Source organism: Lissotriton helveticus, chromosome 4_2, assembly GCF_964261635.1.
Source record: "Lissotriton helveticus chromosome 4_2, aLisHel1.1, whole genome shotgun sequence".
NCBI lineage: Eukaryota > Metazoa > Chordata > Amphibia > Caudata > Salamandridae > Lissotriton > Lissotriton helveticus.
Window position 1 is genome coordinate 96,140,059 of NC_136064.1, and position 24,035 is coordinate 96,164,093.

Sequence of the window (24,035 nt, forward strand, 5' to 3'; positions counted from 1 at the left end):
AGTTCGGATTGGGAAGACGCCCTCTGCAATCTTGCCATAATCGACCCGCAAACCTGCCCGCAGGTTGGCCTGTAATCGGCCCGCGCAACCTCAAGGTCCAGGCAGGGGAGCGGTGAGGCCGGTGAGTGAGTGAGCATGCGGGCCGAGCAGGCGGGCCGAGCAGGCCCTCTGAAGCATTATTATGGTTATTATCGTGGGGACTCCACGCGCACAGAGCCCCGGACGCTCAGACTCGACTCCCCAGGATTCACTCACGCCACTCAAGAAGCCTCCGGGCCCACTGGTTCAACGATGTCACGATCCCCCCTTAGCCTGAAGCCCTGAACCCAGCAAAGTGCTTCAAAAGCCCTCTGCGGACTCCGGGAGCGAGCTGCGGGGGGGGGGGGGCTGCGGGGGAGAGCAGGAGCGGGACCGGGACGCGGGGGTCTTCAGAGGGGACCAGGACCGCAACAGAAATCGCTACGTCCATCCTGGCAACAGAGAAGTTACAAATGACGAAAAAACAGCCCTGTAAAAAAAAAAAAGGAGAGGCCCACAATGGCCCACCTCCGAATGACGAAAAAAGGGGCGGGGCTTAAAAAAAGCAAGAAACGCCCACGAATCTGCTCAAGCCCTGAGTGACACACATCTCTTCCAATGGCTAGCCTTCATTTATGACGCTAGCCAATGGAAGAGAAGGCGGGTTCAAGCCCCAGTACTGGGGAAAACATAAGATCTCGGCCTGCGCGACACTGTTGCGTAGTGTACGCTAGGCCGAGCCCTAATACGCAGAGCGCGGGGGGGGGGAGTTTATCGTATCTGTGCGCCCAAGCTTTGGAACCAACTGCCTACCACTTTGCAACTTCAACCTAACCGGGTGATCTTCAGGAAATCGCTGATGACCTGGTTGTTCCCCTCTCAAACGAACCCTTGGTTCCATAGCTGAGTCTCCCCATATACACACTCAGCGCCAAGACGCCTCAGCATTCGAGCGCTTTAGAAACATTTATCTTATCTTAATCAAAATGTCCCTATTGATGGAGAAACATTACGTAAGCTCAACCAAATAAAGTTATAGATTAATGATTCTGCTGGGGGTATATAATATGGTGACTTGGCTAATGTGTGATTATTTCTGGTGTTTCATCTTTACCCTTTGCTCTTGAAACAGAGTATTTTCAACTAACCCTTGTGTAAGACTGTCCAGATTTTTACCAGAGCAATACATTTGATTGATCATTCATCTAGGGAAGAAAATTATTAATTGTAAGTTTTATTTTTGGGGAAATAACTAGTAGTTGTAGGGCAATTGTTTATGATCATGTGACTTAAACTGGCATAATATTAAGAGTCCTCTAAAGAAATTCATTGGCTAGAAGGGGTTTGAATTTAGACCAAAGAAAATATAATATGTGCAGTTTTTACCATAATTGTTTAAAACCTAAAAAGGCAGGGTCGCTCGCCCAACTCGTCTACTTACTTTCTAGCACATTTTCCATGTACTTTGTACTCTTTTTATGCACTCCACTAAGCTTCATCCTGGGTGTTGGTTTTGATAATGTGGAAAATGAAGGCTGGGCTTCCAACGGTAGTTTAACATCCCGAAGTGTTTGCCTTGCCCCCCGCTGTCAGATATCCCAAGACACTCAGTTTGCCCTCAGTTTAGTTGTACCAAACAATGAAAGAGGGACCGTCTAGTTGAACAGGAAGGTTTTTAGCTTTTTTTTAAACTGAGCGGGATTCTTCAAATTGCGTAGGTCCAGGGGAACTGAATTGCCGTAAGTTGCTGCAAAATAAGACAGAGAACTGCCGCCTTTACGTTTCAAACGAAACCTAGGGACAGACGCAAGAAGCATATTCGAGTAGCGCAGACACCTGCCAGTGGTGTAAAACTGAAATCGTTTCCTAAAATAGGCAGGGCCATACTGCAAAAAAGTCTGGGCTGTAAATCAACGAAAATATCTCACCCTTCCCCACACACCACCCCCACAATCATCTAAGTTCTAAGAGAAACTCCCACAATCCCATAGGCTGCGCATGCAGACACAAGGCATATATTTAATCGTTCATTAAACATGCTCACGGGCATATGAATACACTGCATCTGTCTGGGACAAACAGTTGGGTACAAAATTTCGACTTCTTCCTCAGTCCCCTTCTCCACCAACACTCCAACTTAACTGAAGAGTTGCAATGCTCTCAAACTTGGCGTATCACCTTTCCACATGCTCTTTGTTAAACTGCAACGCTGTAAATCATATCCCTGTTAAGAACAGCCTGGCGTTCCAGTCCCATAGTTTCCCGTACCTCCATTGCTACATATTTCTTGTTTTGTCTAGATTATTACTTTCAAGATCTTGTTATGGTTGTGTTAGCCACCAGCTGTAGTTGACACACTAACCTCCAAGTTTTGGGTGTGGTATCCTCAACAGCTGTTCATAAACCAAGTACATTGTTACCAGTGTTAACCCCATTCGGGAAGCAACCCATGTCCTTTACGGAATCCAGCACCGCCATCCATTAATTTCCTAACATGGACATGCTCGCCTGGAACATCTTTATTGATTTATCAAACATTTTGTGCCATCTTGTCATGACTCTAAGGATGATTTCTTATGCTTTACTGACAAGCTACTTTTGAAGATGTCTCTCCATAGCAGTTCTCAGGCTTTTACTGGGGTAGTTCTCCACAGATACCTACTTCACTTCTTTACGTATTACTATTTCACCTCCTCTACTGCAGAAGTACAAATTCAAAATCCACCCCTAGTGTCAGAGCAAGAGATCGGTGCTTTCTCGAAGGGTGCTGGTGATCTTGTTACCGCCATGACTAATTTATCTGCATGACCCAGTGCCGTATATGCTGATAATCTGCTTTGTGCTTCAACAAGAACAAAATTAATTTTTACAACCTCAAAAAAGTGATCTGTACATTTAAAAAAAAGTTGGGTAAGTAGCCCCACATTTCCTTCTTCATACCCTGGAAGGAAAGAACACTCACAACAGGGTGTACCTGGATTGAAATGAATTGGGGGCAGGGGGACAGGGCTGATGGAAAAAATAGTCTGTCTTCTGGGCATTTGTGAAATAGTCCCATTAATCTAACAAATAACTTGTTGCCTGGCTTTGGTACATAATAAACTTCCAACTTCTTGTTGGTAGCCTTAGAATTTCCCAGAGCTGTGTATTAGCAGTGGCATGGTCTGCGTGCAGCCAGTGTCTGGGATTCCATTAGTGGCCACTGTCCAAGCATTCTCAGTTAAGCAGCTCTGTTATAGGCGATTATGTTCAGGAATCCCAAGCCTCCCATCTCTTTTGTTGTTCTCAGCAGTTTTCCCTGCTGCACAAATCTCGACAACGTATTTTGGAAGTTATCAGATACCTTTCTGTTTATGTAGGGTGGCAAAGCCTGAAACGCATACTGTATCCTTGGCAATTTGTTAATTTTTTTTATAGAAGGTCCAGCCTAGTCATGAGATGTATAGATATGCCAGATTCTAAAATCATCCTTTATTCCTCTGAACAATACTGAGCTGTTTGCCATACTAAGGCCACTGATGGATGAGGTCATCTGCACTCCCAGATATAAAGATATTCAGTTGGTTTATTTGTAACTTCAAATTATACCGATTCCTTCATTCACGCCAAACCTTCCCCGTAGAATTGAGTGGTAATTGCCATATTCCACCAGTATCACAAGAACTGGTACAAACTCCAGCATTCACTCATTGAAATTGCGAACAGCAATAGTTTGTGCATGATGCTTTTAATTGCTACATAGAATCATATCCTCAAGGCCAATGGTTCATTAACCATTATGAAAAGCAATGATATCGGGAAGCTTTGTCAAGTTAATGATGAAGAAAGCACTTCTTCAGGTGTACTCTCTATTTCGGCTCTGAGTCTCCATTACCATTTTGATGGAGCATATATCATGCCCACCAATCATAATCTGGATATGGCCTGTTCCGGGAAAGCCCAGCTCACCATGCCCAAGGCTTTTTCTGTAACAATGGCTATCAAGGACAAGCATAAATGGTTATTTTCCTCGTGGTGAGTCAGTCGGACATTATTAAATGTATATCATTTGGGAAAAACCAGGTTAAAAGAAGCATCATGCTGATGAACACAAATGATCAGCAGTAAGCCACTCTGTAATGGGCCATTACTAACATATTTTGTTAGTAATGGCCCATATTTTGTCCTTTATACCTGGCTGGGAGTAAGTGTCAAAAGAGATGGGACTCCAAATATTCTTCAAACCTACCCACCCCCATTTCCAATCACACAGAGGTTACTTTTGCATGTTAGTGAGGCCTAACTAACCAGAATAGTATGTTTGGCAATCCATGTATTTGATTGCATTTTTATAAGGTTTAACATAGTTGTAATGTTTAAGTCTAGACCTATTTAAACATTGCAAATTTAATAGAATAATTGTGAAAAATGCTTAGGGAAAGGGGTGGGTGGCATTATTTTTTATATACTGGGGGTGCTTCAACACAAACGTTTGAAGATCGACACTGCCCTATAACGTACAGCTTGCTACCCTTGTAGGCAAACGCTTCTGTGCCCCACAAAGGGGTAGTAAGCGATATATAAATGCTGTAATACAAGCCTCTTTGTGCCCTAGTAATCCAGTAACGCACCATTTCCATCAAACCAGTTTAATTTTGATAGTGTTTGTTGCATATTTTCCTCCGAGACTCCACAGAAATCTTCTGGCTCTATCATCAACCGTGGCTCATGTTGAAAGACCGCATCTTGCAAAAAAAGAAGATAAAAAAGCCCTCCAGCAGGCACAAATATGGTGACAATCACAGAGATGCTGCAACATGCACCTCCAGACCTCTCTGTGACCTCGCACTGCTGTCATCACTCCCAGGGCTACTTTCTGCAGTCCTAGCTCATTTAACACCCCCTTCTCAACTTACTTGGCTGCAACTTTGAGTCTCCAGCCAGTGATCACCTAATCCTTCCTAACATTACTCTTTGCACTCACTTGAACTGCCTCTCGGCGCTCGATAGTTCCTGAGATCAGTTCTTCTGGCTCTCGCTTGCCTTGCCAAACACTGCCTCCGCCATTGCTTCCTGAGTGGAAGTTTGCAGACATTTGACCCTGTGAGCAGGTAGGGTCTCTTTGCATAAAGCCCTGGATATGGATCTCTATCCATATCACGTGCTTTAAGATCCTCCACATGATAGTTCTATCGTTGATATGGAACTGCAGGCCTGCACTGGAAGGTCCAGCGGAATTTCCCACTTTCCTTGTTTAGAATGTCTGCAACTGGTTTGAGCATCTTTTCATAGCAGACCATTAAGATAACCGGTACCTGTGGGCAAAATCGGTGCCATGGCTGCATACTCTTGAAAGAGTCAAATTCAAGGCCCTCTGCATCACCCACAATGACTTTTGGGGGGAGGCCTGCCCATTAACCAATCCATGGCTATCCCATACTTCTCTAACAGAAGCCTCTGCTCGGCCGTTCATCCTTCCAAAAACTCCTAAAAACTTGTTTTTTTTTTCCAAATTGACAGCTGGTAGAGATGCCTTCTTTGTCCGCATCCACAGATAGCTCTGGGATGCCTTTGGATAGTTATGCGCTCTATAAATGCTTATTCATTCATTCATAGGTGCACAGGCCAGATCCCATAGTGGGTTCATTTCCTCCCCCAGATGTCACTGGAGAGATTTCCTCGACTCTCTAGGAATTGCCTCTTCATGGGGATAGGAGTACCTCTTCACTAAAATGTCCATAGGAGGACCTAACTCCGCCTTCTTAGGTCCCACTCGGTGCGCCCTTTCCACTTTCACCATCTCACTTTGCTTAAGATGCAGTATGTGCCCATTGTTTGGACATATCCAGGAATATGGAGTTCCTCTTCAGCCTCTGATGCATTCCATATGCGGATATTGTCTATTGGTGCTCAGTATATTCCCACACTCCTATCATAGTATCCACTTGAGCTTCCAAAAATACCATTCTGTCATCATGCAACCTTTTACAAGCAAGCTTTGGATTTATGCTTCACCTTCAACAAATATCATGTCCAGTGTACCCATGTCCATTCTTTGTGCCACCAGTTTTTTTTTAACATCTTCCATTTCCAGCTGCTGCTCAAATTTCCTTTTCTTTCAGATCCTTTTTTTATGATGATGGTTTCTTCCCTTCTAGCTGCCTCAGTCACCCTCACTACAAGGGGCTAAATGCTTCTTGGAGGGTTTCGAGGCTTTAATAATATTGGTCTACGCCATTGCCAAAATTTCTCAGGGCCACTAGCTGCATTCATACTTCTAGAGTTCCACTGCAACACACAAACGGTAGGACGGGCAACAGCACACTTGTATGAGCACAGACAGTTCATGCTCAGCCATCCTTGTGCTCCATCATGTGCTTCCACTACATCTTAGGACGAATATGCAGTTCTTGTTCATCAGTCAAAATAAATTACTTTGCCATCCCAACTTTAAGGGCCAGGCGTTGAAGGTTGAGCTAAGATGGGATTCCAAAGGGAGATTGTATTTAAGCAACCTCATTGACGGAACAGGGCTCCTGGTAGATGGTGGAAAGTGAGCATTCACCACTCATCTCTGGCATTTTCAAGTTATCACGAGTAACTTCTATCTCCCTGAAACTGATGCTCCACATCTGAGCAGCATTGCCTCCTCCCATTTGTCATGTCCTGGGGTGGATAATTGGAGAGCGCTAGGGGTTTGTGGCTTACCGCTCTGTTCATGTCTAAACATGTTTCCACATTCTCTACTTCCCCGCCCACCCCCTCCCTACCCGGACAGTACATTCTGCCCTTAAGTTCTTGAAATGACTATCCCATCTGGTTTAGGTGATATCTTGTGAGCTAGGGCCAACTGGTCTGCTTGTTTCAAAAGCAGGTAACTGTGATTGGGAGTACAGCAGACCATTAAGAATACAGGTGTCTGGGCAAAATAGGGGCCATTTCGGTTTCCTCACATCCTCCTATAGGTCCATGAAAAATCCCCGAACCACGTGCTGCACTTAAGTCCTGTTAATTTTTACAGCTCACTCCATGTCAGTTAACATCCATGGGACTGATATTTTTTTATTGACCTAATTTCATTTGTTAATTCCTTCCATCTTAGTTCTTTTGTACTTTAACTACATTATTAAAGATTTGTAAAAAAATGTGTGGTTAAGTTTGCAAAGCTTCTCCTCACTGAAACTGTTAGCGCTGTTGAAGAGGCATGATTGTCGATTAGTGTTTTAGTGGGAGAGCCTTATGATTACCCCAATCACATGATTGCTGTTAAATATTTTATGTTTGTGGTAGTTTCTGGTGCTGTTCTTGTGCGCCCTCTTTGGGTTCAATCCTTATAGTCTTCTCAGTAAACGTGTACCTGTCTCAGATTTTCAACTCTGCTCTACCTAGTGTTCTGTGAATGCTCTAGGGCCTCATGCATGGCTGTAATTGTTGTCTCTTTTTGTCCAGGGAAGCAGATATCAACAAGAGAAGTATTTGTTGACCTCCAGCACACTCTACATTGGAAACCTGTCCTTTTACACCACTGAAGAGCAGATCCATGAGCTTTTCTCCAAGTGTGGCGACGTGAAGAAAATCGTTATGGGTCTTGATAAGGTCAAGAAGACTCCATGTGGCTTCTGCTTTGTAGAGTATCCTTTTTGGCAGGCATGGCTCACACTGATCACTGTTGAAGTTTGCAGACGGATTCAGTAAAGTATCCTTCCCCAGCATGGTATCCTGGTGGGGATGGATACAACTGATAATTTCATATTTTATATTCTGTACAGGGTAATATGTCTTGTACTCATTCACTTTAGCTTGAGATGGTTGTCATAACGAGATACTTGTGTGTTTGCTCTCTAATCTGTAGAAGCACAGCCGTTGTGGCGCACAGCTCCCTGCATAAGTACAGTTGGCGCCTTCTCATAGCTACATCATACCTAGTATGCTGATTTGCCTTGCACACACTGACCACTGCACCCACTCCTCAGTACCTGGGAATCCTACAGCAACATATTTGGCCTTCCATCCATCCGTCATACTACTAGATTCAGCGTTCTGTCCAGTTTTCTTCAATGGGAGATACATTTCATGATCAAAGAAATCGCAGTTTGTCAGCAATGTCCTGTTTTCTTCAGCGTCTTTTCCTATACTTGGATGATAAGTCTAAAACATGTTATGTTTAATATTTGTTGGCACACCCATTGTTCTGTTGCTGCTTCTTTCCAGCAATGCCCAATCTCTCTGCACCCCTTGCTTCTATTGCTGCTGTCCTCCTTGCACTGTTGATAAATAATGCAGCTTCCTGGTGTGAGGGATTCCTTTCATGATGCATTTTAGCTCTTTCCTTTGTAGTTTTTGGTTAGTGTTTAAATATGGGGCTGTACAAAACTACACATCTGATGAAACTTTACCTGGGTGTTCGTGGCATACTCTGTGCCCTAGGGCATTGCGCAACTGCAGTCCTACCCACTATGCCCAATCATTGCCTCTTTTGCTGTGAAGGAAAGTAACGAAAAATCATGAATACTCAAGACTTCCTCTGGAACTGCTACTACTTGCTGGTTAAAAGTCCTTGGCAATTTATAAAGTATCCTTATGTTTGTGTTTCTTATGACTTCTCGCTCTTGAAATTGTAAAAAACAACATCAGCCCTACTGGCTGGGTCTATGGTAGACAGCAGGGAAAGGTAGTCATGTACACATGGTATACTGCCCTTCCAAATTGCAAGATGTCATCCTAATGCACAACCTTTAAACGGAAAGTCCCCAGCTAAAGATGTGTTACAGATAAATGACCTGTACTGCACGTGTACAGATTATAGAGACATAACCGATTATAATGGAAGCTCTTCTACAAATGTGTAGTTTTGCATGCCTTCGCCTGTAGGAGTCTTAGTCTCAGCATTGAAGATAGGTAATGGAAGAAGCTAGGCGACTTACCCTTACTTCCACCCACCTGCATGCCCCTTTTTGTTGTACAGCACAGTCCCAAAAAAAACTCTTTCTAATGTCATATGCTGGACACACCTTTTCGTCACTATATTGTAGCACAGCCTGTTGGATTCTGACGTAGGGAAATGTAAAGAAGTTCAAACGTAGATATTAGATGAATTAAGTATTTATTATGGAATAGGATCCCATCCACAGGATATAGAGTCATCAGTAGCAAGGTCTCAGTTCAACTGTCTAGCTAGTCTAATCATCACAGCTACAGAATCTGTGTTGAGCATTCTAATGCATGTGGCAACCTGGCAACAGGCTGCATAACTAAGATGTTCAAGATGCCACACATCTCCCTCCTTATAACAGATAAAATTTTAACAGAAAACATTATCTTACAAAGTCATTCAAACGAGTAGGTATATGTGTAATCCTTGAAGATTTCCTTGTGATGACAGGACCAGCCATAGTCCGATGAGATGAGGTAGTTGTCGAAGATCCAATCACAGGGTGATGAGATGATATACCTGTAGGTGAAGAACTTGACATAGTAGGTTTGGAATTGTCAACAAAATCTTTCTTGATCACTACAACTCTGTTCAAGTTCCAGATGCGATGATCAGTTGTTTTGATAGCATTACCTAAAACCTTGATGACCTGAATGGGCTTCATAAATGAAGTAGATAACATCTTGTTCTTCTTACATGGATTTCTTATAAGCACCCAATCACCCACATGCACTACCGTGTGTTTTACAGAATGTTTTAAATCATGAATTCTTTTCCTAGCTTGTAACTTTTTCTCCTGACCTACCCTCTAATCTTCACTTTCATTAGGAATCTTGAGATGTAAATCATTCACCCAAGGTGGGGAAACCAAAGTATTTGGACATCTACCTCTGAAAAGCTCAAAGGGTGTTTTGCCTGTGGTGGCATGCGGTGATAATCTGTAAAGCTTAACTTTATCAAAAACATCAGATCTCCAATCTGAACCTGCAGATTTAGACATTCTAATTGTCTCCTTGAGCACACGGTTAAATCTCTCCACGGTGCCATTCGTCTCTGGGTGATAGAGAGACGATTTTTTATGTTTAACACCATGTTTAGACAAGAATGATTCCATCTCCCTAGAGACAAGTTGACTTCCATTGTCCGTCAAAATGATGTTGGGAATGCCCTCCCTGGCGAAAAGTTTTTCTAAAAAGAGTATAACATGTTTGGACTCTATGCCACGAGTGATAGCAATCTCTGGCCACCTTGAAAAGAAGTCTATTAAAACTAAGACATACCATTCAGACCCAGCTGAGTATACAGGTCCAAGGATATCCAGGCCAACTTCTTCCCAAGGCCCATTTGGAAGTGTTCTGATAATCATGGGTTGAACCTTGGGCTTCGCTACTTTCTCACTCAAAGCACATTCCATACAGTCCCTAATTTTTCTCTCAATTTCTAAATCCATGTTGGGCCACCAGTATGACATTCTCAAATTCCCTTTTGTATTTGAAATGCCCATATGCCCATCGTGAGCTAATGAAATGAGCTCATTTCTAATAGATATTGGAGGAACTAGTCTAGTACCTCTGACAAGTAATCCATCATGTTCAGATAACTGATCTTTAACATGCCAATATTTCTCTAGTAAGTCTCCATCTTTTGGTTTGATCTTCCATCCAACCTTGATCAATTTCAAAATTTCCATAAGAGTCAAATCTTTCTGTGAGGCTTCTAGCCATTTACACTTATCAATAACACCCTCACCAACTGAACAAACCATTTCATCTTCACCTTCCAAATCTTCCTCTAGATCTAAATCTTCTTGAGAGACAAGGCGAGATAAGGCATCTGCTACCTTATTTTCAATACCTGGCAGGTATTTAACCTTAAAATCATAATCTTGTAATCCTACAACCCATCTTGTAATCCTACTGGAAACAGCATCAATCCCTTTCGTTTTTAGGATTTCACATAACGGTTTGTGATCAGTTCTCACTTCAAAAGTACTTCCCCACAAGAAGTTTTTCAATTTCTTTATGGCCCAATATACTGCTAACGCTTCACGTTCTACTACAGAATATCTTAATTCTGGACCCCTCAAACTTCTTGACAGAAACAAAATGACTTCCTCACTTCTTTCATTCTTTTGCGTTAAAACTGCCCCTAAACCTTTTAAACTTGCATCAGTCATTAGAATAGATTTCTTCTCTGGGTCAAAGCTATTCAATTTGGGGGCATTGTTTAATTTTCTCTTCAAGGCAGTGAATTCTTTTTCACATTCATCACTCCATATAAATTCAGTTCCCTTTTTTAGCAACGATCTCATGCAAACACACAAAGAAGCGAAATTACAAATAAACTTGTTATAGTACTCTGCCATACCTAGAAAGCTAATCAATTCTTCTTTGTTCTTGGGGGAGGACATTTTCACCATGGTGTTAATCAGACCAGCTTTCGGTGAAATACCATCTCCTGAGATTGTGTGTCCAAGATAGTCTATGGAGTTTTTCTTAAATTTACATTTTTCCAATTTTACTGTTAGACCAGATTCACACAAACGTTGTAACACACCAAGTAATCTTAGATTATGCTCTTCATCACAGTTCCCAAAAATCAGAATATCATCTTGGTACACTCTCACCCCTTCCAAACCTTTTAAGACACCTTCCAAAGCTCTTTGAAAAACTGAGGCAGCTGATACCGGCCCAAAAGGAAGCCTCACAAAGCGAAAAGTGCCAAATGGTGTTACAAAGGCAGTCAGGTCTTTTGATTCTTCATGGAGTCTTATTTGATGGTATGCGGATTTTAAATCCACTGTGCTAAAAACTTTTGCTCCTTTCAACAACATTAACATGTCTGTAATTTTTGGTAAAGGGTAGTGATCTACTATTACGTTCTTATTCAACTCTCTAAGGTCTATGCATAAACGAAGAGAGTTATCCGATTTTTTGGCGGCTACAATCGGAGCGACCCATTGAGTTGCTTCAACTTCTTCTATGATACCCTCCTTGACTAATTTCTCCAATTCTGCTTTTACTTGATCTCTAACAGTAATGGGGACATTACGTACTTTACAACAAACCGGTACAGCATCTTTCTTTAATTTGTTGTGATGATCATAGTTTTTCAAACAACCCAATTTCTCAGTAAAGACAGTAGGGAATTTCTTTTTTAAGTTATCTGAGAAGGGGTTATCACTAATTTGGTTTGTATTGACAGAGTTTGTGTTGACAAAGGGTAACTCCTTTAAGATGATGGGAGGAGAGGAATTTGGATCTAACATCACACCCAGATCTTTTTGAACAAACCAGCTTAAAATATTGTCTCCTTTTTGTGAGATATAGATTTTTGAATCAGCGAGTCTCTCTTTGTAATTAATGTTTCCTTGAAAGTATCCTAAAATTTCTATGGGTTTCCTACCATATGCAAGTGGTTTTATATCTGGACGAAATATCTTGATTTTGCCTTGTAAGTATTTTAGATAAAATTCTTTTGCTACAATGGTGATTTTTGCCCCTGAATCAAACAAAACTTTGACAGGATGACCATTGACTAAGATTTCATCAACAGGACAGTTTTTAGGCTGAGGACCGAAAACTACTTGAACTAGAATTTGACCACACTCAGCATTCTCATCATATTCATTTGTATCATCAAAATCATAATAAATCTCATTAACTTTGCCTTTATATTCCTTTCCCTTGCAAACATTGGTAAAATGCCCCTTTCTTTTGCATTTTCCACAGGTAGTTTTCCATCCTGGGCATTGTCTATCATTAGCAAAATGCCCCATTTTGCCACATCTATAACATTTCACTTGTGTAAAATCAAATTTCTTATCTGATTTAACATTGAGAGGTTTGTTACTAGTTACATCTCTCATACTACTTCTCTGGTTAGTATTTTCCTTATTAGCATTTGAGGTTCTTACAAGATTAACAGTGCTATTGGTTTTACTTTCACCATTCTTTTTTATGACATCCACACACTTAATAGAGTGTTCAATCCTCTTTGCTATGGTAATCACATCATCTAAGTCAGGTTCATCTTTTTGCCATAATTCCTCTCTAACACGTTCTATGCTACAACCTAGCATAAACTGATCCCTTATTCTTTCGTCAGAAGAGGCAGCAAACTTACAAGATGATGCCAATTTTCTTAGTGCAGTTATATAATTTTCTATGCTTTCTTCTTCTTGTTGTAATCTGCGGCCAAAATGATACCTTTCTAAGATAGTAGAAACTTTCGGAAGATAGTGTTTATCTAACATAGCAATACAGATTTCATATTCATTAAGATTCCTATCTTGTATCTCTGGCAAATGATCAAATACTTCCTGGCCCTCTGTTCCCAAACAGTGTAATAACAGAGCTGTTTTCCTTTCCGCACTTAGGTTGGCCCCACACACCTTTGCATACCTTTCAAATACCTTACACCACTTTTTCCATTTAATGGGGGGATCTCCAGGAGTTTGTAAGAAAAATGGAGGAGCTGTGACGTTCTGCATTGTGTACTTGACCAAAGCTACAGTACGGTAAGCTTTTAAAAGATGCTGCCGATGTGATGTTGCTTGAGTTGATTCACTACCAAATTGTTGCCAAGTTGAAGATGAGTGCAAGCAGGTGGCCCGTTACGGTGACAGGCCGTCAGAGTGATGTGAAGCAAACACGGGTTGTGATGCGCTGTAGATTAGGGCTGTCAGGCTGCTGGAGTGAAGCGATGCGTGCGCTTTGCTTTAAACGCGCTGGCAGATAAGGGCTGTCAGGTTGTGAGAGTGATGTGATGCGTGTAGACACACGGGCAGAAGCGCTGGAGGCTGCGCTTAAACTCACACCTTAAACAAGCACTAAGCCAGCAATCAATTATCAGAGTGAGCACTGCGTGTGCTAGAGAAAAGCATCAAATAGCGCAGCGCTGTGAGGAGGCAGTCTTTAGGTAAAATAGCACTGTGCACACAGTAAACTGGCAAGCAGTTTTGTTAATAAGCTCATTCCACACTATGAGTAAAAAAGTGTTTTGGAGTAAGGGTTCCTTAGTCCATGAAGGTTGAAAGTTTCAAGTAAGATTGAAGTAAAAATTAACAGTACCTTTGATAAAGTTCAGAATGAGGTAAAAGATGATTTCTTTGTATCCTTGTTGAGATCCTTTCTTCTTTTCTTCATAAATCCCATCCTCGTCGCCAATGTAAAGAAGTTCAAACGTAGATATTAGATGAATTAAGTATTTATTATGGAATAGGATCCCATCCACAGGATATAGAGTCATCAGTAGCAAGGTCTCAGTTCAACTGTCTAGCTAGTCTAATCATCACAGCTACAGAATCTGTGTTGAGCATTCTAATGCATGTGGCAACCTGGCAACAGGCTGCATAACTAAGATGTTCAAGATGCCACAGGAACTGACATAGAAATTGTCTTGCGCACGTTGCCTTGCATATGTACCTCTTTCCTTGCCTGTTCTTCAGGATAATCACTGAAAAACCTTTTCAAGTAGATAACAGTTTTTGATGCATACTCGTAGGAATTAAAGTTTTTTCAGCAGAATTGGTATGTGGAGTCAAAATAGGCATAGAAGTTTTGTATTTTTTATTTAGGTTGCATGTATACAAATGTGCGTTAACTCTGCTAGATAAGGCAGTCTTCGAAGGCATGTCTTTATTTCGTGCAGGCACTATGAACTCTCTTCCCTCCGCTGGCCTTTTTAAAGAACTTGTAGAACTGAAAGTTTGATCATCATAACCTATTCAGTTAGTCAAAGCTAGGGTTGAATCAAAGAAAGCCATCCGAAGTCCTTTTTAAAAAAAAAAAAACTTTATTTACCATTTTAGCAATACAAGCATAGTTGTTCACTGTCATTATCATATAATTGAAAAAAGAAAAGCGAGATGAACTACATCAATGCAGGAGTCGACATGCCATGTATCTAGTGAACAAAGAGACCCAGCAACACTCGAAAATACAGTCCAGAAGGCCAGTCCCCTTCCCCGGAGTGTAGACATCCACCGCCCAGAAGCAGGTCACCTGGCCCACCCGTATCCAGACAGTCGCAGGTGCAACAGCATAATCAAAGAGTCATGAACACTGTAGGGCTCAGTGGATCATCGGTAAACAAACATTTGAAAGTAATGAACGGGTTCCCCCACCCCTTTGGGGACTATTCCCCGCTCTAGTTGTGAGTTCGAGGCTTGTCGCACAGATTCCACATAAGTTCTGAATGGCCCCCAAATATCCTTGGGACGGAAGGAGCAAGGCAGTGTGCTGGAGTATATTTCGCTGTTAGTGTTACAGAACGCCATACTATTCCGCCAACCGTGGAATGTGGGAACTGTCTTGCGTCCCCAGTAAATGGCTATTTCTCTTTTGGCCAGCAGCAAACTAAGGGAGACCAATTTCCTAACGCTTTTGGGGAAGTTTACCAAATAACCCAAAAGTGCCACTTCAGGTGTGGGGATGAGAGACAGTTTGGTCATGCCACCCAGTGTTCTGTGTACCATCTCCCAATAGGGCTGTAGTCTTGGACAATGTTAGGTGTGTAAAATCGGCATGTGGGGCATCACATTTACGAAAAGTATGAGGTCTGGATGAGTCAAACTTGTGGGCTCTGGCAGGGGTGATGTATATTCTATGCAGGAATTTAAAATTGAGTCATTTATGTCTGCTGTTTAGGGAGACTTCTTTCGTCACTGCGCAGCATTTAACCCACTGGTAGTCTGTAATAGGGCGGCCTAAGTCGTCCTCCCAATCTTTGCGAACCCTGTCATCGTTGAACTGTATAATCCCAGAGCATGCCTTGTACAGTTTAGATATGAGGTGTACCCTTTTCTCACTCTATAATTGGGGAGAGTTGAATGAACGAGACCGGTTCAATGGGAAAACCAGGCAGGGTGGCTCTTAGAGCCGAACAAATCCGACCTAGAACGAAGCTATCATGAAGTTGGTGTGAAAGTGGACGTTGTCCGTCACACAGAGAAGGCATGCCCATCAGGGTACAAATCTCCCAATTTAGTGACCTCGAACTTGGCCAGCGTGCACTGCACTAGTCTTTCACCAGTAATAGGCAACCAGCGGGCGCTGGGGATAGGTAGAGCCGAGGAATACAGTGTGGCTGTGCCAGTTACCCCTCTCAGCTTCTCCCAGGCCCAGCTGGTATTGGAAACTGTCTGTATATCCTTCGGGTCTCTGGGAACGCCTATGGGTAATACTCTGGATAACCGCTCAGGAAGAACGAAATCCGCCTCAGGGCGGAGAAATGGGATCCTGGTGTTGGGGTGGAACCAAGCTAAAGCGTAGCTGCATTGGGCCACTAGATAGTACAATTGTAGGTCCTGTACCCCATACCCTCCCCTCTCTTACGGTAGTGTAAGCACTTGCCAACGGACGCCTGTTTGCCCCTTTCCTCCCCCACCCCCAGACCAGTGTGATAAGATGCGAGCGTAATGTCAAAAAGAAACTGTTTGGAATGGGTATGGGAATATTATTAAAAAGAGATAAAAATTTTGGGAGAACAACCATCTTGATAACCGCAACCCTGCCAGCGATGGACAGTGGCACCTGCGGCCATCTCTCCACTTGAGCCTCAAGGGCGCTGAATGCTTGCCCATAATTGAGGCAAAGGATCTGGGCAGTGTCCAGATGTATATGAATGCCCAGGTACTTAACGGAATACGTGCACAATTCAAGTGGGAATTGCATTCCCATGGAGTCGTTCTGGAACTTAAGGGGAAAATAACCGACTTGCGCAAGTTAATGCCCAGGCCGGAATGTTGACCAAATGTGAGTAACTCCCTGATGAGAGGCTCTAAGTTGACCTGAGGCTCCCTGACATAGAGGATAGTGTCTGCGTAGAGCGTGACCAAAAGGAGGCCAGTGTTGAATTGGAGGTCTCGATGTAGAGGCTTTTCTTGGAAATGGCAGATTAAGGGGTCCATGGCAAGTATAAACAATAAGGGCCACAGGGGACAGCCCTGTCATGTGCCGTGGGGTAGAAAAAAGGGGCGGGAAAGCGTGCCGTTCAGGCGAAGCCTCGCCATGGAACGGCTATTTAGTAATGCAGTGGTGGCTATGAATCTCACAGGTATTCCAATGCAGCGCATGATAGATACGAAAAAAAGGCCACTCTAAAGAGTCGAAGGCCTTTTCAGTGTCCCAACAGGATTGCGGCAGCAGGGACCTTGGGGCTAATTCTGTGGGGAATCGAGAAGAGCTTCGTGAGATTCAATGAGGTAGATCAGTGGGGAACAAACCCAGATTGGGCAGGAGAAATAATAAATTCCATCAATCGGGACAAGCGCAAAGCAAGGATCTTGGCCAGAATTTTATAATCTAAATTTAGTAGGGTCAAAGGTCTGTATGATCCACATAATAATGGGTCTTTGTCGGGTTTGGGGAGGAGTATGACGACCGCTCTGCGAAGTGTGGGGGGCAGAATTTGTTTCTCGAGGGCCTCTGCATTTACCTCGATCAGTTGTGGTGCCAGTAGATCCTTGTATGCATTGTAAAACTCCCCCGTAAAGCCATCTAGCCCCGGGGCTGAGGAGCATCGAAGGGTGTCAATGGCTCTAAGGACATCGTCCTTGGAGATTGGCTCTGCCAAAAAATCCTGCATATGTTTCTCCAGATAAACCAATGCAATCTCCGATAAATAGGCTTCCTGCGCAGTGGGGTTGTGCCCTACTTTGGAAGTGTAGACTGCGAAATAATCCCGGAATTAATTACGAATCTCAGAAGTATCGGTTAGTACTTGATTTGGGGAAGAACGCAGTTCGGTGATGTAGGCTTTGCTGTATGGGGGCCGAAGCATCTGTGCTAGCACCCGACCTGGCCGCTCGCCTTTGCCATATCAACGAGCGGTTTGATATTTGCCTAAACAGAGGATCTCTCAATCTGCGGATTCCCTGTATTCAGTGAGGAGGGCCACCCGGCGCCCCGCCTCCTCTGACTAAAAGTGTGTAGTAATGCGCTATCCATTTCTGCCAGGTTGCACTTTAGTAGAGAAAGTGTATTTCAGAGAGTATCAGTACCCAAGCATGCTTGGCAATGCAGGCGCCTCTAATGTATGCTTTAAGCCATCCTAAGTCCTTGGCTGAAATTAATCCTGTTGTTCAGCCAGAGGATTTCCCAATGCCAGATGTTGGTGTAGCTACGGACTGTGTAACCTCTTCTGGAAAGAATTCTATTTTCGATAAATACACTCCAGGATCTGTTGAAATAGGCTTTGATGACTGGTAATGTAATGGCCAAGTTATGCAGGGAAGGATGGAAGCACCTGAAGTTTTGATTTCTCACTTATTCAGGTCTGACCACAGGAAATTATGTTTTAACCTGTTGTGGAGCACTTTCCTGATACACTTTTCACAAGGCACTTGCTACCATGATTTTTGTTTGGGCTCCTGGGTTATGGCTAGCCAGAGATGGTACATACAAATGTTCCACTGGTCTGCTAAATTTTGAAGCAGGAGTAATTGGCAACATCTCCTGTAGACACAAAGGCTTTAGTCTTGCACAATACAGAGGCAAGTTATTCTTTTGACAGACTGTGCACCTGGGAGTGAAAACAAACTTGCAGACCTAATTTGAGGTCCTTTAGAGAGCAGCAAATAGGAAATTTGAATTCTAGAAGCCTGGTTTGATGCTTGTTTCTGGATTTATTTTCGTAACGCGGCCTGAAGTTTGTTGTCAAGAGTGTTCTAGGTATTGATCAGTTCTTTGATAGCACACAGGTATAATTATTAGAACCCAAACATTTTCATAATGGATAAGCACACTCAAAAACTCTATATCCGGAATATATGTGCAAGAGCCTTGGGGATAGGATGTAGCCTTACGGGTAGAGCGATCAACCTCGAAGCTGGGGAACCGGATTCGAGTCTCGGCAGGGACGCTCAACATCCTCTGATTCTGGCCAAATCACTTAACCTCCTTGCGCCTAACAAAAATGAATGTGTCCATCTGTAACAAAACTGGTGCTCATGTAAAGCGCTCTGATACCTGATCTCTATATCTTCGGGTCGCGTTTGAGATATATATATATATATATATATATATATATATATATATATATGTAACTCTAAAAAAAAACAAAAAAACAACAAAACACATTTCTGTCCTAGTGCTTATTAATGAATAGTAAGTATTACAAAATAAAACAAGACTGTGGCGATAATACTTATCAGGAAACTGACTGATAGGAAAATATTGTCACGTTATAATGGTAAACACTGTTTACAACAACCCTAAGTTTCTCTCGGCAAACTAAGATAAAGCTTAGCACCAAAATATACCTACTTTGAGTTTCGTAGATGGTTCACATCTGCTCTTCTTTTCTTAACAATAGAACCAATGTTCAACAAAGAAACTGCATCCTCTACTCTTGAATGCAAGTCAGCAGATAAGCAGGGTGAAAGCTGTGTGAGCCTTCCCCATAACCTTCAGTATGGACAGGTGATAATTGCTCTGTTCTAGTTTTTGTCTGATCAATGTTAGACATCTTCAAAATAAACAATTAGTATAAACCCATTGTAGACTTTCAATTATTATGAAACTAAACTAAATTTATAACACGCTCCAATACCAATTAGCATCTAGACGCTATGAGACATATACACGTTCTTGAGGCAGGAAAGAGAAGCCATTCAGAAGAAAGTAAGATGAGTCTACAGACAGAATAGCCACGTTTTTGAAGCCTTTCTATGGCCAGATGATTTTCCATAGCACTCAGATAATGAGGAAGGGTATTCCACAGTTTGGTCGTGGCTATAGAAAAGGATCTTTCTTCCCATCCCGCCCGCCAAAATCTAGAAATGACCAACAGTTTATTCCTGGTGGAGCATAGCGGTCTTGTTGGTTGGTACCTCTGAAATTTGGTTCTAATAGCTCGGGGTCCCAAACTAAGCAACGCTTTGACTAATTTAGCAGCCACAGGCTGATTCTAGTGAGGTCTTTGAAGAGCCTTGCTGCTGGGTTCTGTGCAATTTCTGGATGAAGAGCTTGTTGATATTCAGGTATGTCATTACAGTAATCAATTCTAGACAATTCACACCATGACAACGTTTTTGCGCTCACAATGGAATATAGGGAAAGACTTTCTAATCAAGTTGAAACAGCAGGGTACTGTTCTGTTTTCTTATGAATCAAAAGAAAGACAATCATCCACTATAACCCCATGGGTTTTTATTTGCAGCTTTTACTGGTGGAGGGAGACTTCCCAATGATTTGTGATACCAATTTCTATTCCAGATGCAAGGTTGATTTTCAAAGATGATTACCTGTCTTCTCAGCATTCAACTTAAGACCATTGTCCCTCATCCAAGTGACAATTGCTGTCATACAATTGTTAAAATTGATGTTCCTAGCCGATCCATCCTCTGACACAGTTATGATGATCTGTGTATTCTCAGTATAGGAGAAGACCAAATACGTTTGGCTAATGGGGTGGCGTAAAGATTGAATCGTGTGGGGGTTAGTGAGTAGCACTGAGGGACCCCACAAGGAAAAGAGGGGTTTTGATTTTAGAGTCCTGTTCATTAGGAAGAATCTCTGATTTTTTTAGGGCCGTGCCCTTCAGTCCGACCTAAGCTAGGTGAGATATGAGGATCACTGGGGAGACTGTGTTAAAGGCCGCAGACAGTCTGTCTACAAATAATTTTTTGTAGATTATCAATTAGGCTCGTAAATGCCTGGATCGTTGCTGGATACCTTTTTGAAAGCTGGGGACAATCTCCACCTCCTTCCAGGTTTCTTGAATTGGGACACCCTGCAAGATTGCATTGCATAGGGCATTTATGTATGGTATCTATATGTCCGGGTTAGATCGATAAAGGTCAGATGGAATCTTATCCAGGCCAGGGGCCTTCCCTGTTTTCCGCACCTTAAGGGCTGATGCAGTCAACCATGTAAAAAAGGTTTGTTCAGTGCTGGGGGGTATTTTGAAATGCAAGCTGGTGGATATTGGCAGCAGGAGATGTCATCAGCCTCTATTGAGTAGCAGGCTCCAAAGTGTGCTACCCACTTACTAGCTAGGATATGTGCCTCTGGTTTATTGGTTTATCCACTCTTATTCTGATAGTTGAGTAAGTGCCAAAATAACTTAAAATCCTTATTATTGGCTGCTTCTAATAGTTTTTTCATGTTTGCATCCTTGCAAGTCTTTTTTGCTGCCTGTATGGCTTTCCTATCGCAGGAAGATCTAGCTTCCTATATAACCTCCCTTTTACCAGACCTGATGATGTTAACAATACTCACTTTTTAAGGTGACAGTTTGAAATAAACCACTCTTGGGCTTTCTGCTGTCTTACTCTCTCTGTCCTGGGTTTCACAAAAAAACCTCTGATCTCTTTAAACAGCGCATCGTGGATCTCAAGAATGCTGCTTGGGCCGCTCATATGCACTTAAAAGAGATCAAGTGCTGTACGAGTACTTGCAAGAATAGGATTTGGTCCTGTCGCTATGGGCACCCATTTCAAAATTTTCATATTTGTTATAACTAAACTGTTACTTCCCTGAAATAAACCTTCAGATAAGTTGTTTGTCAATAAGCCTGCGATGTGGAAAATTATTGGGTTGTGATCACTCTCATCCAGACACATAGGTCAACCAACTCACCCCACGTTGGCAAATAGGTAATTTGCATTATTTCTGTAAGTTTCCCTTTTGAAAGTTGAAGCGGACTTACTATCGGATGGTAAACGACCATTGGACGCGCGGAGACTACGCGACAAAGTAATGTTAGTAATTTGTAGGGCAGCGAACATTAAAATCTCCTCCTACTATGAGTCCACAATCCTTGCTGCCTGTCCTGGCATGAACAAGAAATCTCTTTACCTGTACATTGGAGAGATGTTTTAACCAGTGTGCATAAGCTGCCCGGCCATGGTTTTGAATCTTCTAAAACTTGGTCTAAATACACAAGTAGTCATCCAAGTCTCTTGTAGCAAGCAAACATCAAAAGCGTCAATAAAAAAAGGCCTAATTGCTATCCGATCATTTTGATTTTAGACCTGCGATGTTCCAAGAGACAACCATAATGTTTCCAAAATTGGATTTTTCTGGACTTATAGAGCTCTCTTAATCGAATCCAAAGTCAATAGGTGCACTTCTAGTCTGCCATTATGATGAGACAAACTAGAAGAGGCATGCTTACATAAAGCTAGAAGCCTTATTGTTGGAAACAGGACTTGCATTTTCAAGTCCAAAATTTTCTTTTACATGAAGAGCTAATTCTGAGTTAAGAACCATTTTACATGACGACTTGGCTTCTAAAGGTTGATATTTTATGGGATGTTTTCCCATTTGGCGAGGGTCGCGGAGAGCTAGATGGCGGATCGATAGAATCTATAATGGAGGCTTTCCTCTAAGGTGCAACAGTCACTCTTTCCATTGGGCTTACTCAGTTAAAATATGTAGGCAGCACAGGTTTAAATTGACTCTCTGAGCCTGATTGGGGATAGGGTTGGGTGGTAAGGGGGAGGGAGGCCTGATCTCAGGCCATGTTATAAAAGTCCCATTGCCAAAAACCGTGCTGGTTAAAGTGATTTTGATTTATTCCCAGTTACCGATTGGATGGGGATATCGCTTTATACTCACTATAGAGTAACAATGCTACTCACTTCTAATGCAGTCAATTACTTTATATGTTGAGGATTCTGCATCTTCATGGGTGACTTTGTTAGATTCCAATTTAGGGACTTTAACCATGAAAATTTCTCTCCATCAGAGATTAGTGCACACTGGAGTGATTTACGTATTTGCAGGTCATGGATAGTTGGTGCATTGGGCTCAGAATATTGCCCTTGGGGCACAACGTTTTAGTTGTATGGGTACAATCATGTAAATCGGTTTCCTTGCGGTTACTAGCCTTATGTGTCACCCCTCTCTGGGCTGTCAATGGCCGAAGATCTCTGCCTTCTATATTGACGTGTTATTTGTTCGGATTAGTAAGGTTCGTAGATGGGACAGGGCAAGAGACAAGATGGCTACGCTTACAAGCCCTGGCATCTGGTAGCGTGCCCTGAAGGGCATAAGTATCCCTGAATGATGAGGAGAATGAGCAGGGCAAACAGCGTCGCTATCCTGCAAGTATCCTACTGGCTGCACAGATTTTCCAGTGCTTAGATGAACCACAGCATCCATTAGTTTGGTAAATATCAATTTTAGGTCCTGAATTTCAGACTTCAATTGCAAAGATTGGATGTCTGATATCCCCAAACTGATATCCGTGCATGAAAACTAGATCTGTGCACTCAAAACAGGATGTTTCACAGAGTATATATGTCTGAGGAGGACATAATTTTGTATAATTCTGCCCTGCCTAACTTAGACATCAGAAGGCATTGCCGGTGTTCAGCATCTGATCTAAATTGATTGGCTGGACTTGTGGGGATATACGGTGTTTATGGTCCAAACCCAATGACTTTTTTTGTGAGAAGAAGCACTGTGGACGTCTCCCAAATAATACTGTTGCCCAAGTCTTCAGAGCACCAACAAGATTTTCAAGACTTTTAATTTACTTTTTGTCGTCTCTAAAGGTACAGAAGTATTTCATCAGCATTCTGTCTGTACTCTCAGGAGGTCGGATCAATCCCTAATAGCAGTTGCCAGGTGCAAGTTTAAATCATATGATGGTAGAGCCTTCACAATAGCTGGACCTACATTTTCAGTAAAGCTATACAATTGGCAGATATTTTGTTTTAAATTCACACAGTCAGTGGAAATAAAGCTACCGAAAAGTGCATCTGAGAGCAGTGGTTTGCCACACCAGGTAGCAAAAGTCTTCGAGTAACCAAACTCTACAATTAAGCAAAAAGGTGATTATAATGTCATTGCTAGATAAAAAAAAATGTAGGAACTTATTGTCCAGTGGTTCAAGGCGAGATTGTGATTGATGTTCTCACTCCACTCATAGAGAAATACAAAGGTCCTACCTGCTAATTTCTGCGTATAGTCACTGCCTGAAGTTTTAATACGTTTTACATGTGGCACAGCAGTTTATTTCTGCATCTTAGTGTGGGTGGTTTAGGGGATTGCCAGTTCTGGACTTCTTCCAGGCTGTAACATCAGCAGGTTATGGAACACTGCCTTTGACAGCCTAATCTGAGTCAACTCCTCAGACCTCCCCCCCCCCCCTT

General features: G+C 42.4%; 1 protein-coding gene across 1 annotated transcript in view; it reads left to right on the forward strand.

The window, feature by feature from the left end:
* LOC144752221 (nuclear cap-binding protein subunit 2-like) overlaps window positions 1-24,035 on the forward strand; it is a 73,668-nt gene that overhangs the window by 23,398 nt on the left and 26,235 nt on the right. The window contains exon 2 of the mRNA XM_078640197.1: window positions 7,447-7,628. Coding sequence (XP_078496323.1) covers window positions 7,447-7,628 — 182 coding nt within the window. The remainder of the gene's footprint in view (window positions 1-7,446; window positions 7,629-24,035) is intronic.